The sequence below is a fragment of the Poecilia mexicana genome, unplaced genomic scaffold (assembly GCF_051168715.1).
Source record: "Poecilia mexicana isolate PSO_F unplaced genomic scaffold, ASM5116871v1 scaffold_2, whole genome shotgun sequence".
NCBI lineage: Eukaryota > Metazoa > Chordata > Actinopteri > Cyprinodontiformes > Poeciliidae > Poecilia > Poecilia mexicana.
In genome coordinates, this window is record NW_028263371.1 from 23,628,303 (window position 1) to 23,646,143 (window position 17,841).

At 41.0% G+C, this 17,841-nt stretch overlaps 1 protein-coding gene across 1 annotated transcript in view; it reads left to right on the forward strand.

Moving 5' to 3' along the window:
- Nucleotides 1-17,841, forward strand: part of LOC106905709 (activin receptor type-2A) — a 41,040-nt gene that overhangs the window by 8,050 nt on the left and 15,149 nt on the right. The window contains exons 2-4 of the mRNA XM_014970673.2: nt 8,255-8,462; nt 10,779-10,912; nt 12,102-12,256. Of these exons, the coding sequence (XP_014826159.2) occupies nt 8,255-8,462; nt 10,779-10,912; nt 12,102-12,256 (497 nt within the window). The remainder of the gene's footprint in view (nt 1-8,254; nt 8,463-10,778; nt 10,913-12,101; nt 12,257-17,841) is intronic.

The following is a 17,841-nucleotide window of genomic DNA, read 5'->3' on the forward strand; positions in this document are numbered from 1 at the left end:
AGGGGATAATCGTCCAAACGTGCAACACCTCATCCAAAAACCTTCTCACCAAAAGTCTAGAAGAAGAACAAATCAGAACTGAGAGTTACTCCAATAAATATCTAACTTAAACATTCTCCTGAACTGGTTAAAGATCTTAAGGTTAAAACAAAAACTCCAGAGATCAAGTTGATCAGGTGACAAAGTACATTTGGAGGATTCCAGACATCACTTTTAAATCTGGGAACATTGTACCAACTCTCAAGCATGGAGGTGGCAGCATCATGCTGAGACGCCTGAATAATTGAAGCTTGGAAACAGCTGAATGCTCCGACAGAACAATAACCTTAAGCATGAATCCAGCTTCATTTTTAAAGAGTGTAGCCAGCAACATTCCCAAATTCCTAACCTCAACTTTATGGAAAACTGGATTTAAAAAGCAAAATATACCTAGAAGAGAAGTTGAAATGGATCAGATGTCAAGAATAACAAGATTTCCCCAGAAAACCTGCTAAACCAGGTGGATTCAGGCAGTCATTCATCCAGCGGCTCATTGTGTTTGAGTTAAATGTCTAAAGTTGACAGAAAATGTGAAAATATCACTTGATAATTATGTGTTATTGGAAGATTAATACCTGAACACCAACTACAAAGTTTTAAAAACTTAAATAAGCAATGCTTAGCCTGGCGGGGGCACAAATAAAGCCTGGTGACCCGCCAGGCTTAATACACTGGGGGAAACCCTTAATAATAAAACAATCATGTAGACTGATAGAAACATCTGGTCTTTGCTGGACTTTGTCTGGGATATCGATTAATGGTGTTCAGCAGGATATTCCAGTCAACTCAGAGGTGGGCCTCCATGCTGCCCCCGGTGGCTGATCCCTGTGATATCCAGAGCACTAACATCTTTATCTCAGAGCTGCCTTGAAGGCAGGTAGGTGGGATGCATATCTAATCAGGAAGACAGGAAACAGAGGAGTGCAGCTGCGTTCCACTGATTAACCGAGAACTCTGCAAAAGTCTGAATCATTCCCCACGTTTTAAGGTGAGAAATCTACTGGATTTATTGCTCAGCGTTTGTAACATCGACTCCCAGTATGGGGAGGATGAGGGTGTGGAAACCAGCAGCTGGAGGCTGTGACCTGTTGCACATATTAGCAAATAATCCAGACTAAAAAACATTTCTGTCTGGAAAAAGAAGCTGGACGGCCGGAATGTGGCCCTGGGATCAGTGTCGGAGGGAAACCAGCAGAACTCCGCTCTGTCCTGCATCTCTAACGGTTTACAGTAGCAGGATGTGCTCTGAATAGGCGTAGGTTTGGCAGAGCACCTTCACATGGAGACACCGTTGCACGGGGATGAAATTTAGACGGATTTGTTTATGGCTGTTGCTCTAACCGAGCCTGACGGCTTCCAAAACAGCTCAGCTTGAACCCCTGATGACCCCAAAGGCTTGTCAATTCTTTTTATTTCCCTTTCCCTGTATCACCGTTCTGCGTCCGGTGCAGCCCGGTTCTCCGCCTAGTCCTCTTCTTTCTACTTTAAGCACTTTATATCTCATGAAATATGGGTTTCTGTTTTATGAATGAACACAACTCGGCTTGCTTTGGTCAGAAATTCATTAATAATTAATAAAAGAGAGAGTAAAATGACCTTGATCAGTAGATTTCCACTGTATCCACCAAGAGTTTGTCACATTTTAAGTAAAAAAAAAAAAAGTGATGAACTTACAATTACATTTCCTGGTGCTAAAATAAATACATTATTACATTATAATAGATCTAATCATTTTACCAGGGACAATTTTTCAATATTTTGAATATTTTAATCAAAAATAAATAAGAAATGATCAATTTAAAGTGCATTAACTTAATATTGTACTGCCTTGCTGCTCAGCTCATTTCATTCTTATGAAAGAAGCTGGAATGTTATAACCACCTCTGTGCAGCAACAGGTGGGGAGGGGCAGTGTTGCATCACTTTAAGCTTGATAAATCCGAAGAAAACTCTTGAGTTATTCTAGCATGTCTGGGTTTTTGGAACGGTGGCTTTTTAAAACCAGTACAAAAATAAACAGGTTTTAAGGGTCTTCTAAACATACATCAGGAATGTTTGGACGATTAGCGGGAAAAACTGTTTAGGCTTCCAGTCATTGAGTCTTATTTTTATTCTGGACTGAAAATATTCGTTGCACCTATATTTATGCTAGGAACAGAGGCTCCAAATGGGATTGTACATTAGCGATTAGCACGCTTATTGTGGTTAGCTTTACTAAGTGTGAATTTCTAAACAGATTTCCAAATCTAACGTCCTCAAAAGACGGACAGTAGAGCTGCATTAGGTTCAGCCTTCCTGGTGTCTGCTGAATCTTTACTTTATATTCAGGCGGAGTAACAATCAGGACAAACACCTAATATACCAAACGTCTTAATTACTAAATGTGAACGTTCTTCTGTCAATAATGGCATCTTCACTGAAGAGGGTTTTTGTTAGCATGACACTGTCTGCACTGTGGTTTTGCAAGCTGTGAGGTTAAACATTGGACATGCGGTTGCGCACCACAGCCGCCCGCAAATATGTCAAATACATTAATACAAGACATCACCTCTGAAGAGATTTATAACGGCCTATATTAATATTTTAAACTGCAAATTTAAATTAATATGCATTATTACACAAAGTGATAACAGCTTTGGTGCTACCGTAAAAGCTATATGGATATGAAAATTTTGTTCAATAGATATCCAATATTAATATTACTGTTATGGCTAATAACTGATATTTCCCAATATTATATATATTTCTCTACTAAAATGACCAGGAAGAGACGGATGAAAATAAATATTCACTGTACTTTAGAAAAATACTGAGAATAACTGGTGTTTTGCTCAATAGGCCCCTTTTAAACGACGACAGCGTTTCTCCCACAGTATTATAAGCCTGGCGGGCCACCAGGCTTTACTTGCCCCTCACCAAGCTAAGCGTTGTTTATCTTAAATTATTTTTTAGATGTTTTTACACACACAACCTACAGAAAGACTAGTTTTATCTCATCCACTTATGCATTTTCTTTGTTGTTTATGTTTTATTTGCATAATTGCCTGTCAACTTAACATTTTTTAAAACAGAAACGCATTGGAGCTTTCCTAGATTTCTTGGGGAAATCCTGAACAAACAAACTTTTGGTGAGACTTTAATTGATAGACCAACACTGGGTATCAAATAATTACAAAACAGAACCAGTTGAATTTAAACGTCACCTTCCCTTTGGTATTTCTTAACTTTTACAACTGAATGTTCTCTTGTTTTTCCCATGACGAAGAGTAGCTAGAGGTGCTTAACCAAACCCAAGTTAGCGCTCTGTGAGACAAAATGAATGACTTGTATGTGGGATGAGTGCAGCCAGGTGCTGCTGCTGCTGCGGCTGCTGTGATTACAGATTTCTCCTGAATCAAGTCCCACATGCAGGAGCCGCATTTAGCCGCCTCTTGAGTCCCGCATGGGGGGCGGGGGAGGCATGAGTGTCGGGTTGCATCAGCACCAACAACAAGCGTTGCCGGGAAGAAAAGAGCGGCCAGCTCTGCAGATAGCACTTTGACCTTCTGACCTCTGACTAAGTTCGTTTTTCAACGCTGTGCAGGAATGTTTCAAAAGTCCACAGAACCATACATCACCAGGAACGCAGATGATAAGTTGATCCTTGGAACAATTTCCATCATAACGAACAATCCCCGCCGCTGGCAGCCGCACAAAAACGGGCCCTTGATGAATGAGTTGTTTACCCACTTGAGTTCAGCGCCGCGCCCCCAATCGCCAAAGCGCCACTTCATTATGAGGCTCCAAAACAGGAAGCTGGAGCTTGTTCATGTGTTTTAACGGGCTAAATAAGTGATATGACATCCCGTTTTAATGCAGTTATCAGCTCAGAACGAGGCGGCTGCTACACAGCAACAGAACGACACCTCCAAGTGGAGCTGGCCACCTGCCAGGGAGGCTTGGCTGATCATTTCCCACCCAGCATGCACCTCACCGGCCACTAGCGTCTCCCTCCAGCTTAGAAAGAGCTCACTTCGCTAGCGGAGAGGTGGAGCTCGTCCCCTGTGATGTTTGGTTTGTCTCTGTGGAGCGCCGGCCTCTTGTGTTGCAGAGAAGTGCAGCTTGACCCGTCCTCACCGAGAGAAAGGGAGTGTGTTTGGAAATCCTTCTGGGAGAAATTACTCATGATTATGTTTCACAACTGGGCCAACACAATGGGTCAGGACTGCATCAAACACTTCAACATCCTGAAATGGATTATGCATACTTCTATCTTTAAAAAATGAATCACATTTCTCTGTTTGTCTTTACTAGAATGCTTGTTCAAAACCTACATTTTAAACATTTTAATAATTATCAACCCAAATATTGTAAATATCTACTCTTGTAGTTCAGCTCATGTTTATCAATAATTAACATGTTCAGCAGCGCAAAGTTTAACATGACCGAATGATTGCTTTGGTTTCCACTGATGTGATTCAGTTCAGTAAATCATATCCAAGTGTGTAAATGTTATTTTATTTCCCTTTGAGATTAATAAAGTATTTTTGAATTGAAACCCTCGTTGGTCCAGATTCACTTTGAATTCAAATCGATTCTATTGGTTGTATCTGTATCCATTCATCCGTCCGTCGAAAGCAATCCGTCGGGTGAATTGCATTAACTCTTTGCAGCTTTATTCTCTGTGAAGATCTCCATTGTAATGGAGTTATTTCTTTCCTGCTGGAATGTAAAGTGTTGTAATAATCTGAGGACGGCTAACAGGCATTTCCTTTTCATATTAAGAGCCCAAAACCCTGGTGAGCTGAAAAGTGGGTCAGGTGTTTAGACATTTTGCAGGGGAGGTGTTGCTGAAATGTCCGCAGCTAAAGTAGGTCACAGTTCTGCTCGATAAATCTCCGCTTTGAGTTGAACAGAGAGCTGTGTCTCAGTGAAATGCTACCAGGTCATTCCTCTCCACCTGAGGAAAGAAAACGGACCCGCTTGAACTTAAAGTTGGGAACAGAGAAGCTGACGGAGGGAAACTGAGCTGGCTGCTGGAGTCTCTTGGACTCCATGTGAGTTTTTTCTGCCATTATTAGCACGCAGGTGATCACTTTTCATCCACTTGGCACTAAATGCAAATTGATGTCTGGATCTATGGAAAAGTTGCATTGTATTGGGTCATGTTGATTGATTTTTCTAATAAAAAGTGGCAGCATCATGAATGGAGCCAGGCGGTTACCATAGCACCCGACAGCGAGCTGCTTAAAAGATGCCCTGTTGAACTGCGTGACCCCAATTATAGATCCTGAAACACTTTTTCAAGTCTTCATCTTTGTTCTGAGAATGTGTTTCTGTCTTATCTTACATTCATGCATCTCAAGGTTCCCTCCATCTCTGTTGTCTGACTCTGATTATGATGAAGCGGCTACAATAAGTCTGAATTATCTGCGGCGTTCGGGTAAACAAAGCGAGCCGGTCCTTTCATGGCGTCTCATTCCACTGTGTGAATTTCTCCCTTCAGACAAAGCAGTTTTTTTCTCGTTCGCTGCCGGGTGGAAAGCGGGCCGTTGCACAATCCGGCAGCTTCCCATCATATCCGCCTTCGTAAACTTCAGCACAACCCAGAAGATTGATTCTTGCGCTTTATGTCCTTCATATCCGGGCAGCTATAGCTCACCTTTGGCAAGCGGCTCCATGTATTGTCACCTGTGATTGATTGGAGCTCTTAGCAGCCGTGTTTGCAGTTCACATGGCTCCGAGCTCTTTGAGACGACGCTCTGCTATCGCAATACTAGGAAATGCATTTGAAAAAAAAAAAAAAGAAAAGCTCCATTTAAACATGCAGGCCTTAATGCTGCAGGTCAGAGAGAATCCAATGCTGCAGTTTAATTAGTTGATATAGAAAGTTCTTGTTCTCCACATGATTTAAAACATTATTTATTTGTACGTTTTTACTTTAGAATATATTTAAATATGAAGCTTTTAGATAGAATTATTCTTTTGACTAAATTTATTTAGTTTAAAAAGTGAATTTGTTTTTCAAATTTCTCTTAATTGAAAAAAAAATAATTTAAAAAGAAATTAATCAATTGCTAATAATATTCATTTATAAATGTTTGCTTAGAAGTAAAATATGCACATTTATATAGTATTTAAATGTCGGTTTAGACTTTTACTTAGAAGCTTTTAGATTAATTTATTCAAAGTTTTCACATCATTTAGTTGTTTTAATCATTAATATGAATTTATGTACTTTAATGTGAATGTTTGTATTTCTCTGGAAATTTTTTCAGAAATTTACTTAAAGATTATTAATCCATAATTTCATATTTATATTTTTTTAAAGATGTTAAGTTAATTTAAAGTATGTATATATATTTACCTTTTCATGTACATTTTTTTATTTCTACTCATAGAGTGTAGAGTCAGTCGTCCCGGTTATAAAATAAATATATTTTTGCAGCTGACAATATTTTTTTTTTTAAGTCTGTCACCTAAAACAATAAGAATCAAATTGAGGTCAGATTTAATTTAGCAGCCTGTAAAGACGGAGCAGCTCAGAGTTGCTGCTTCATTTCTGATCTGAACAAAAGGAGATCCTGCCTTGCTGCTGCATTCACTGCAAATCACGTAACACGGGAACTCAGAGTTGCATCGGGGGGAACATGCAGTCAGACTTCTGTCTTTTGAGCACTGGGGCTTCTCTCCCATGTTCTGTTGCCCCGGGTGCTGGATGTTGGGCAAAAATAACAATCCATCAACGCTGTCAGATCAAAGGAGTTGTCTCTAACCTCCGGATGCGGTGCTATTCCTGCAGGGCCATATCTAATGCACTTACGTCCCCATTATTGTCTTGTTCTTTCCTTTTCAGCAGCTTTTCTTCACACATAATTCCTGTTACGGATGTGAGCGACTCGCTCCAGGGCGTTGTGGTGATGATAGATAGTTTCCTCAATGCTAATTTTTATTTTTTATTTTTTTTTTCCCTTTCTACTTTTAAGTGCAGGAAAAGTTGCAGGCGTTCTCCGTCCGATTATTCCCCACGTCTCGTCGTTGCACATTTGCGAAGCAAACCAATTATTTCTGCATTTTTCCGCCTTGCACATTCCACTCGCCTCAGTCACAGATGCAACAGTTCCCGGCTGCACCTGTTGCTGCGAAATACTCCTCCACTTCAGAGGAAACGATGTGACGAGAGAAAAGCGCCGGCGGGTCCGGATGGGAGGCAGCGTGACCCCTCTGCAGCTGTTCCTGCTGGCTGCAGAGGGGAGGCTGCAGGGCTCTCAGGGAGGCGTTAACCGGCTTTACTTAAATGAACATCCAGTGCGGAAGATGAGGACTAATTTCTCATGTCTGCGGCGTAAATTGCTCAATTAATCTCATATTTGTTTGAAGAACTCTGCAGGAATGAACAACAAGCAAACATTTATTGGTGTGGGATTTCTCTCCGTTTTCATTTAGCTGCACCTGGAGTCTGTAATCGCGCACAAGAACCCCAATCGGAGCATTTCACCTCAGAAAAATTAGATTTTTTTTTGTGTGTTTTTTTTTATGTTAACCACTCAGTGTACCTTATCAGAGCTTGTTGGAAATCACTGATTGTTTCTCTTTTGAGCTGCAGGGCTTGGAGAATAACACAGTTTTCAGAAGCTTTTTGATGTTTGATTTACATGTTTAGAAACTGTTTCACATCAGAATATCCTTTTGAAAGAATAATTATACCCTTTTAATATTTCTACATTCTTCACATTGCTTTTATTAAAACAATTTCCAGCAGCTATGCAAGTAAAGATTAGTAATCGATTATTCAGACGATCAGTCGGGTTTTCATTTGAATCCTTTTTTACACAATACTAGAAATACAGGAAAATATGCAAATAAGCAATTTATTTTTTAAATAAGGAAATAAACATTTGATTGCCTAAAATGCAATGACTGCGTTATTTATGTATATGCTTCGTCATTAGTTGGAAAGGATGCATCTGCAGCTAAAGAATACATACGAAAAACTAAATGCAAAATGCACCTCTGTATTGCATACAGGATTGCTCTGTATCGTTGCTCACTTTGCATCCAGCCGCCTTTGATTCCCAAATAAAGTTAGAAAATCTCAGCAGATGCATAATTTTATTATTACTTTCGCTCATTGTGTGTTTTGATGCCGTTATTCAAACAAAACTAAATTACCTTCTATTTCAGTTTGGAGAGCACAAACAGCCGTACTGAAGTGAGTCCCCGTTTGTCCTCTGCAGGTGCCATTCTGGGACGCTCGGAGACGCAGGAATGTGTCCTCTTCAGCTCCAGCTGGGAGAAGGACCGAAGCAACCACACCGGCACCGAGGACTGCATCGGCGAAAAGGACAAGCGGCGGCACTGCTTCGCCACGTGGAAGAACGTCTCGGGCACCATTGAGATCATCAAGCAGGGCTGCTGGCTGGACGACATGAACTGCTACGACAGGTACGCAGGGAGACTTTCAATAAGTTTGAGGGAGCAGAAGTATTGTGTCCTTACTGATGATTTAGATAACGCAAATGATTCATTTTGGACTAAAGCTGCAGAAATGTGCCCTGAAATTATGAATGTTTTATTTTCTTCAACTGAACCATGAGAAAATGCAGGCTTCTTTTTCTCATTATTTAATAACCTAAAAACATTAATTTTGACCCAAAACTCTGTCAATGTTTTTTTCTGCACATAGCAAAACAAAAATAGCAGTGAATTGATTTTAATTTAAGTAGTTCTTTCTAAAGATGCCACAATTTCCCATTTCTGCGTTTAAATATAACGTCACAACAGTTTGACAAGCAGAACATATAATTTTAACTCCCAAAATAATTTGAAAACATTTTAGCACTAAATTATAACTACTGCGCTGTTCTGTGAGGCTAATTAAGAAATATTGAAATTGAATTGCTAAATTGTTAGCATGATATGCTAGCTTGTTCATCTGCATGTGTCTTGGCTAAAGAATGTTAGTTTGTCTTGACTTGTTTCAAGTAACTTAGCTTAATTTACCTTTTGGTAAGTTAATGTTGTTAGTCTATCTTAGCTTAGTTCTGTCATTTTAACCTTTGATAAATTTGTATTTTAGCTTATTCTAACCTAAGTTAGCTTAGCTTAGCCTATGTTAACTTAATTTATCCTACGTTAGCATACTGTTGTATGGTTTAGCACAGTATGAGTTTAGTTTGTTGACGTTGGTTTAATTAAGCCTACCTACTTTAGCTTTCTTTGTCTTTTGTGAAAATTTGTTTTCTTTACATTACTTTAGCTTAGCTTAGCCTATCTTAGTTTACCCTGTGTTAATTTATCCTATGTTAGCTTAGTTTTGGCTACACTAGCTTAGTTTAAGCTATGTCCGTTTAGCCTACATTATCTTATTTGAATCTATGTTAGCATATATTGTATGAGTTTAGTTTGGTGATTACCCTGCCTACTTTAGCTTTAGTTAAATTTGTTAGCTTAGTTTGTCTTGTCTTGGCTTAATTTAGTTTAGTTTACCATATCTTAGTTTTGTTTAGCCTACATTAGTTTAGCTTATGTTAGCTTAGTTTATTTTTTGTAGGTTAATTGAGTTTCTTATTTCACCTCAGTCTGTCTTAGCTTGGTTAGGTCATTTTATTAGAACTTTTTGTTAAAATTAGTTTTGTTTACAGTGCTTTAGATTAATTTATTCTACCTAGCTTATCTTCACTTAGCTTAATTTCAGTTGCATTAAAATATTTGTATTTCTTTCTTTCATTGAATTTATGATTCATTAAACTGAATCATAATGTGTCCTTCAGGTTTTTGGTCAGATCTTTGCAGGATTATCAGATAATGTTCAATCTGCTGGCGGTGGCTTTGAGTTTCTGTCAAACCCATCGATCAGATGTTTCATTGATTACTGAGTGATTAAAAGGACCGTTTGCCCAGATCTTAGATCTCAGTTCTGAACTCAAACCTGGGTTCAGATTCTGTGAAGCATCGCCTCAGTTTTCATCCAGCTCAGAGATGGAAGTCTTTGTGAGGTAGCTTTACATTTATCGCCTGCAGACAGCTCTTCCTTTCTCATCAAGACAAAGCCAGCTCATCATGACTCACTGGCAACTCTAAACACATTTAAATTCACCTTGAGCACATTTTTTTGTCCCTCGGTGTGCTTCCCATTCGAATAACTCGCACAAGGCCACGTTTTAATTACTGCAACTGACAGAAATGAAAAAGCTTTGCGCTTGAAACTGATTACATTTCTGAAAAGTCTAAAAAAAGCATCTACTAATGAAGTGTGTCTTCATAGTTTTCTGCTCACTAGAATTTGAAGCTGGTATCAGGAGTTGGTTTGAGGCAATTTGTGTTTTCCTTTGATTGTCAAACGATAAAGTTGCAGTCCGCTGCGTTCAGGTGCCTCGGTTCAGACGGCGCCGGCTGGCCTCCCTGGAGAGCGCAGAGCAAGTCGAGGGCGGCTGCCACTTCCTTTGGCTTTTATCTGATGACTCTGAGAGAGTGAAATAGTGGGTGTGTGTGTGTGTGTGTGTGTGCGCGTGTGTATTGGCTCACGTAGGAGTTATTTAATAAATGTTGTGTTTCATTGTCCTCTGTGGCTGTGAGGGAATGAAAAGAAGAGAGAGGAGTGTGTGTTCATGCTTTTTGCACAACGTCACATCTTTTATGTTCGATGCACTCTGAATAATAAAAGTGCCTCTGCGTGCAGAGATGGATCGCTCTGTGTGTGTGTGTGTGTTTGTGTGTGTGTGTGTGTGTTTCTAATTCCCACCTCGATGTCCTCTGCAGCTACGAGTGTGTGGAGAGGAAGGTGAGCCCCGAGGTTTTCTTCTGCTGCTGTGAAGGCAACATGTGCAACGAGAGGTTCATGTACGTCCCGGACACGCAGCCGCAGAACGACACCAGCCACTCCACCGCCTACAGTACGTACAGCACAGCTTCTCTCCTCTGCGCCATGTTGGAATACGACATCAGAGAAAAATAAATCATCAAGTTTAATCATTTTGAGCATTTCTTTAATTAAAAAAAATTAGGCTGTTCTGATGATTAATCACTTAAAAAAATTGACACATTCTGCAGGTTTTTTCATTAAAAATATGTTAAAAGATGCAATTCAATTAGATTTTTAAACAGAATCTTAAGCCTTCAGCTGCCTAAAATTTAGTAAAAGCATCCTTGATTATTATGGAAAGGATGCAAATAAAAAAAACCCTTCTAACATCAACATGTGAGAAGCTCAGTGTAGAACTGATCTGTTCTGAGCCAGGAAAAGTTCCTTAATAGAAATGTTTTGCAGAATTTGAACTGTGTGAAGCTAAAACTGCAACTTGAGGAGTTCTGGGAATAAATATTAAATCTAAAATGTGTGTATTTTTGTACAGTTTTTGATCAGATATTGGTCTGAGTGTGTTGCTCTTTTAGCGAAAGGCCTTTTATAGAGTTTCTATACTCCAGCTGGCGATGAGTCGATTACTCGGTTTCAACCCTAAACAGCAGCTTTAGTGAAAAAGTCCAAAGCAAGAGCAGAAACCGCCTGGATGGAGGCTGTACTGAAGTGTTCAGACATCAGGAGTCCAGAGTTTGAACAGGAAGCTGCGTCTGCAGCAGCCTCCAGTCCTCCCAGTGTTTCCTCCGGCAGCGGCTCGTCCGACGTCCTTGCACTTCTCACTTTACAGCCACCAGGCTCGTCTGTCTGCTTGTGTTGGTTTGGATGTGACTGAGAGAAACCTGCAGACAGCCTGTTGTGTAAAGAAGTCGTCGCTAACAGCCTGAGAGGCCCACAGAGCAGCTGGCGAAGCCCCTCCCCCACCCGTTGCCGGCTGCTGAATCAAACAGTGGCACCTTGTTACGGGCCGAGCCGGCAGAGAGCGCTGGTATTTTTGGCTGCAGGATTACGTTATGTCACGAGATGGATTTGCTAATCCCGCCCCACTCTTCTGTGTGTGTGTGTGTGTGTGTGTGTGTGTGTGTGTGTGTGTGTGCGTGTGTGCGCGCTCTGATATGATCTCTAAGCACAGCAGCAGTAAGCCGGGGTTATTGCCGCCCAATCGGATGCGTCTCCTAGCGTTCATTCCTCCTCTCCAACCACTTCCTGTCTGTCTGTCCCCGCAGCCACTTCCAACCCGTTCTCCCCGAAGCCGGCGCTGTTCAGCACGCTGCTGTACTCCCTGGTCCCCATCATCGGCCTGGCCGGCGTCGTCCTCTTCTCCTTCTGGATGTGGAGGCACCACAAGCTGGCCTACCCTGCTGCCCTCGTCCCCACACATGTAAGTCTCACCCGGCGCTCGGGCGTCCGAGTTTCTCTTTCTGTGTATTCACCCGCGGTGACCTCACCGTTACCTGTTAAATGCTAACAGAGGAAATGGAAACCGCCTCAGTTCCTGAGTGTCACGTTAGTCTTTCCCAGGAAATGGAAGCAGCAGAAGCAGAAAGCAGCTTTGTCACAGTGTTTGACTGTAATGTCCTCAATCTGGACTCAAACATCTTTTACTGTTTGGAGCAGAGAAACGGTGGATGCTCAGGGCTTCACTGAGAGTGAAGCAGAGATCAGTTATGTTTATAGTTCCTGTCGTAAATTTACCAAGGTTTAAATATGTTAGCTGGTCCGACTTGAAAGTTCATCCAAGTTTCTCTGTTTCACAAATTCCTTCAGTCTGGAGGAAGGAAACAGTTTGAAAGGAGAAATATTACAAACTAAAATCCGTCTGTCCAGCCGTCCATCATGTCCTGACCTCAGCTCTGTAAACATCTGAGCTCGTTGCTTCCCAGGTAAAAATATCTCAGTCTTTAGTCATAGTCGGTTTCTGTGTCGTTTCAGTTCAGATCCGCTCAAACTCCGGATCTATCACGACTTTCTGCCTCCTGAGTTTGCAGAGCTGCTTTAGAATAAACCAAAGGAGAAATGTTCGGCTAAAATCCACAAGAAAAAGGTCGAGCACAGAGGAGGCGGGGTGATGATATGGGCAGCTGAAGTTTGGTTCAAACTGGACCAACATTCCTCCACATCGACTGAATCAGATAATTGTTACTTCACATCATCTCAGAGGCTCGTTGAACCACCAGACAGACACGTCTTTGTTCTTTTAAGTTAAACTAGAAATCTATGACAAAAGCCTTGAAATGTTCCGCTCATGGACCTCGTGTGAACCTTCTGCTTCATGCTTTTTTAGAAATCTCTTTCATTGAATTTCATCGGAAATTCATTGCGCTGGTTGAGTTCGAACCTTTCAGAGTCTCTTCTGGTCTCCCCACCGTTTTCTCTGCGCGCTCCAGAGAAATTAAACTCTTAAACTCCTGATGAATTTAGCTTCGTGTTTCTCTCCTCTGCAGCAGAGCTATACGCTGAGCTGCTCGGCAGCAGGGGGAAGAAAAGCAGAGCTTTCCAGCGTATGGAAGAGGAGTCAGGGGCCTCTGCATTATTGATGAGGCTTTATATAGGCAAACAAAACTAAACACAGAGAAGCTCGCAGCTCTGCCTCCGAGGATGGAGGTGGTGGGTGAGTGGGTGGGTGGGTGCAGTGCGGGGGAAGCGAGCGAGCGAAGAGAGACGTGCAGTTCTCTCCGCTCACTTATTGTATTTGCAGAGCGCCGAAGCTTAGCGGGAGAGAGATAAAAAGACAGTTACACAATGCAATCTGGAAACAAAGCTGATGTGCATCGGAAAAACAGCAAGTCTAAGAGGCTTATGGAGCGTTTTTACCTGCAAACGGATAAATGAGGGTGGGGGGGGGGATAAACGGCACCACCAGATCAGGGGTAACATATCGAGCGGCGATATGTAAGAGATTCTCTCAGCAATGCGTGAATAAAATGAAATATATTAGCCAACGTGGAGCAAATGAAGTCATGCCGGGCGACTGTAATGGAGTTGAAGTGGATTATTGCATAAAGGAGTAGGTGTAGGAGGGCAGGAGGGAAGGAAAAGGAGGTCGCAAGCGCAGGAATGTATTTAAAATCCGCTCGATGGGAATTCAAGCTGCTTCATTAAAAACTTTTTCTCGCCTCATAGTATTTTTCTGAACAGTTTGGAGAGCATTGATCTTCCTTCCTGTCAGGCTTTCCGCTTCTGTTCGGCAGATGAAATCCAAGCCGTTCATTTCCGAATTCTGGCGTCACGTTGCGGATCGTCTTGCAGCGAGTCAGTGAAATGTCAAAAACCCAGATGTGTTTATTGGAACGTTGTTTAGGTTTTCTGCTCAGTCATGACTCGGCCTGCTCGATAACAGAGTCTCTGGAGAAAAACGCGCTGCACTTAGTCATGTATTTTTAATGTGACGGCAACAAACTGACCACACGTGTTGGATTTAAAGCATCCGGTGCAGATGGAAGGCCCTCTTGGTATTAATTGAGCCATGTTGAAGGACTAATCATGCTTTTCTCATGCATAGATGATGAGAAACTAACATCAGAGACTAACATCCAGCTTATGATGCATTTTCTTTTCTCGCTTTGTTTTTGTTGGCGTCTTAAGGTCTTTGCTCTGTTTCCTCTTTGTGTTGCCTTGACTTGTCTTGTGTGGTTAGTTTTAGATCACGTTTTGGTTGGATTAATTTAGAATCGGATTAGTTGCTTTTTATTATGTTTTATCTTCACCTGGAGTTTAATCTTTGTTTTTTGCTATTTTTTAAAGTGTTTTTTTTTTTTTATTTCTCAATTTTAGCATTTTTATGCCAGCTTTGTAATTCTGAGGAGTTTAGGTCCCATGTTTGTCGTATGGAATATTTAAGGGCGTTTTCACGTTTGATTTTTAGTTTTCTATCGTCACACCTTGGCCTCTTTCTCTCGGTTTGCACCCGCCCAACATTTTTTGGTGAAAACCATGTTTGAAAGTCTTCAAGGCGAGAAATATTTTTGCATAATGGTCAAAGGTTGGCCAACATCTACACCAGTTTCCAAAGGTACCTGTGTGACATGAGTGCATGCACCAATAAGCTAATTAGCTGCATAAATGTTACAACATATTATTTTACTGAACTGTGAGCCAGTTTGCTTCAACACTTGCAATTCCCAACACCAAAGTGAAACTGAAAGTTTTCCCAACTTGAAAAACCTGCTGTCTGATGTCACTGTCAGTCATTCTTGCATTCCTTTGGTGAGAAGTGCTTCCAGTAACATCGTCATGCTGGTTTGGTTTCTGTTGTTGCACAGAACAAAACACATTTCAGAGACCGTCTTTAAACCTGCTGCCTGATGTCACTCCCAGTCATTTTTACATTGCTTTGGCGTGGAGTGCTGTTAGAAAAACACAAACCAGGGATTAACCTTTCACGTTTTTACCTTCACAAATACATCCCGTTCTGAATATATAATACATTTGAATGCGATTATTCACTTTCTTTCTGTTTGGCTGCGGAGAAAGAAAACTGAGTTGCTTCTGCATCTCTTCATCTATCTGTGAGGCTTACATGGGGCCAGGCTGGAGGTGGACTTAATAAAGCTGAAGGCTGATTTATCTTTATCACATTGCGAAAAACGAGTCATGTTGGCTTTTCTTCAGCACACATTTAATTTATAGACTCTGCAGGCCGCAACAAGATCACATCCAGGATGAAACGCAGAGGAAGAAAGATGAGAACTGCATGAACCGGTGGTGTCGTCATGATTTTGCTCCGGCTTGAAGCGCATTTTTGCCACCAAACCTCCATTATTCACGCCTCGGTGCCAAGTGGAGACAAACTGGAGTCGATTGTGTCTGAATGCTCAGACCTTTAGCACTCAAACACAACTCTCACTTTAGTTTCTCCTGGTCTTAGGAGTCTTTCCAGACTAAAATCTCGATTCTAAAACTACGTGGCTGTGTGAAGGCTTCCTCGACCAATCCAAGACTTTAGGTGTCTGAGCTGCGATTTGACTCCATTGTTCCTCTAATTTATTTGTGAGCCAGTCTTCGGACGGAAGTCTATTACTTAATGTATTTATTTACGTTGGGGAGGTTCTTTATTCCCACCCAGACCCATAAATCTCCAGGAATCCAGCCTGAGTCGTTCAGCTGAGGGATAATGTTGATCATCTGGCAGCAAATGAGTTGTATTGTCTTGACTTTTATTTTGGTTTTAAGACGTAAATCTGTTCATATTCCATTTCTTTAAGTGTCCTTTGAACTTTCTCACAATCTGTCACTTTATATTAAGTGACTTTAGTGCATTTTGTTGATATTTTATGTGATAGACCAACACAAAGGAGTCTGTAAGCCTCCATGAATCTACATTTGAACCATATATATGTTATTATATGTGTTTTCTACTGTGTGCATTAATGCGTCTTAAGGTATATTTGATGTTTGACCTATAAAATAAGACGTTATTGGTGGATTAAGCTATCTGTTGGCAGCCTGTTAATACTGGAGGGCCACTGTAAATTATTTAGAATGAAGGTTTCACCAAAACCTCGGCTTTAAGTTTCTACAGGTTTGTTCTTAATGTGTGAAAAACACTAAAAGTTCTCTGGAGTTACAACTAAAACTTAATTTATAAGCTCAAACATGCATCCAAATACAAATCACTGCATGTTTTTGTCATTGTTGAAAGTAGCAATTTAGGTTTACAGATGATAAAATATCATCTACTTGTTCCACTGGCAGATTATTTCACTAATAAAACAACATTTTCTCCATGTTTTAAGTTAATATCTGCACTAGACACTAAACCAAAAATACTTGGTAGTATTTTGTCCTTTTGCAGCGAGGCTATTCTTTATTTAGCGCCGTCCATCTTCCCATCAGTTTGATGTGTTTCCCCATAGCATGATGCTGCCATCACCGTATCTCACAACAGGCATGGTGTGATCAAATGTCCAGTAACAGTTTGAATTTTGAGGCCTTTACAGAAAATGTTTTTTTATACAGAGGGTCAAGTTGAACAGCTAATAAACTTTTTATCCATAACGTGACAAAATGTGTTTAGGTTCAAAGGTCACCGGTAGTTTCTCCAGTTTCTTGCCTCTCAGTCTCTGATGTGTGCATGTTTGAGAGTTTATGTCGTCTGTGACACATTCATGCTCGCTGGGTTTCCACCCGTCATCGACGCTAATTTTCCGTTGCTAAATCTGCCGCTAACGTGCGACACCTGACCTTATCCGTGTGTCGCCTCCATCCTCCAATCAGACGTCTGGATCTCTGACGCGACGACCGGCCTGCGTCTCAACCTGCCTCTGCTTCATCCACTAACAGACGGAACGCAGCAGTAATCTCTCCTCTTTGCTTTCTTATGCTCCTTTTCCAACAAGCACGCCTTCCATATTATGGTGGAGGTAAGAGCAGTTTCACTGACGTTCGTTTGGGTAGAGGTCGTGACCTCTCCACCTCAGTCCTGCACCACCGTTGTGTTTGCCTTGTCCAGCACCGCCTTGCTTACTCTGGCTCACAACACTTTTTGTTTTTCTCCCCCTCGCCTGGATTAATTGCATGAATGAATGTCTTTTGTTTGCTTCTGTGCATGCAGGAAAGTCGCCAACACGGCTTTGAATGCAGCCCCTCGTTTTTTTTTCTTCTTTTATTCTACAAATGTTCACTTGTGGTGTTGATGTTTGTCATGTGACCCACTTTTAAGGATGTGTAGCTGCTTCTTCTTCAGTAGAACGGACATCTCAGACCTGAGCATAAGAATAGGAAATGTTTTTGCAGGTTCGGGTTCTTGAAATCCTTGAAAACTTGTGATTTCAAAGTTAGGAAAGTCCTGGAAAGTGCTTTTTTAATTCAAATTGCACAATTTTGTAATAAGGTGCAATCTAATGTTTGATTAAAACATTACATTTAATAACACATAAATATCTTGTCTGAAGTTAAATCAGATGAAGCTTTTATTGTTTTAAGTTGGATATAATTTGCTACATGCTGGAAAACTTAGCAAGAAAT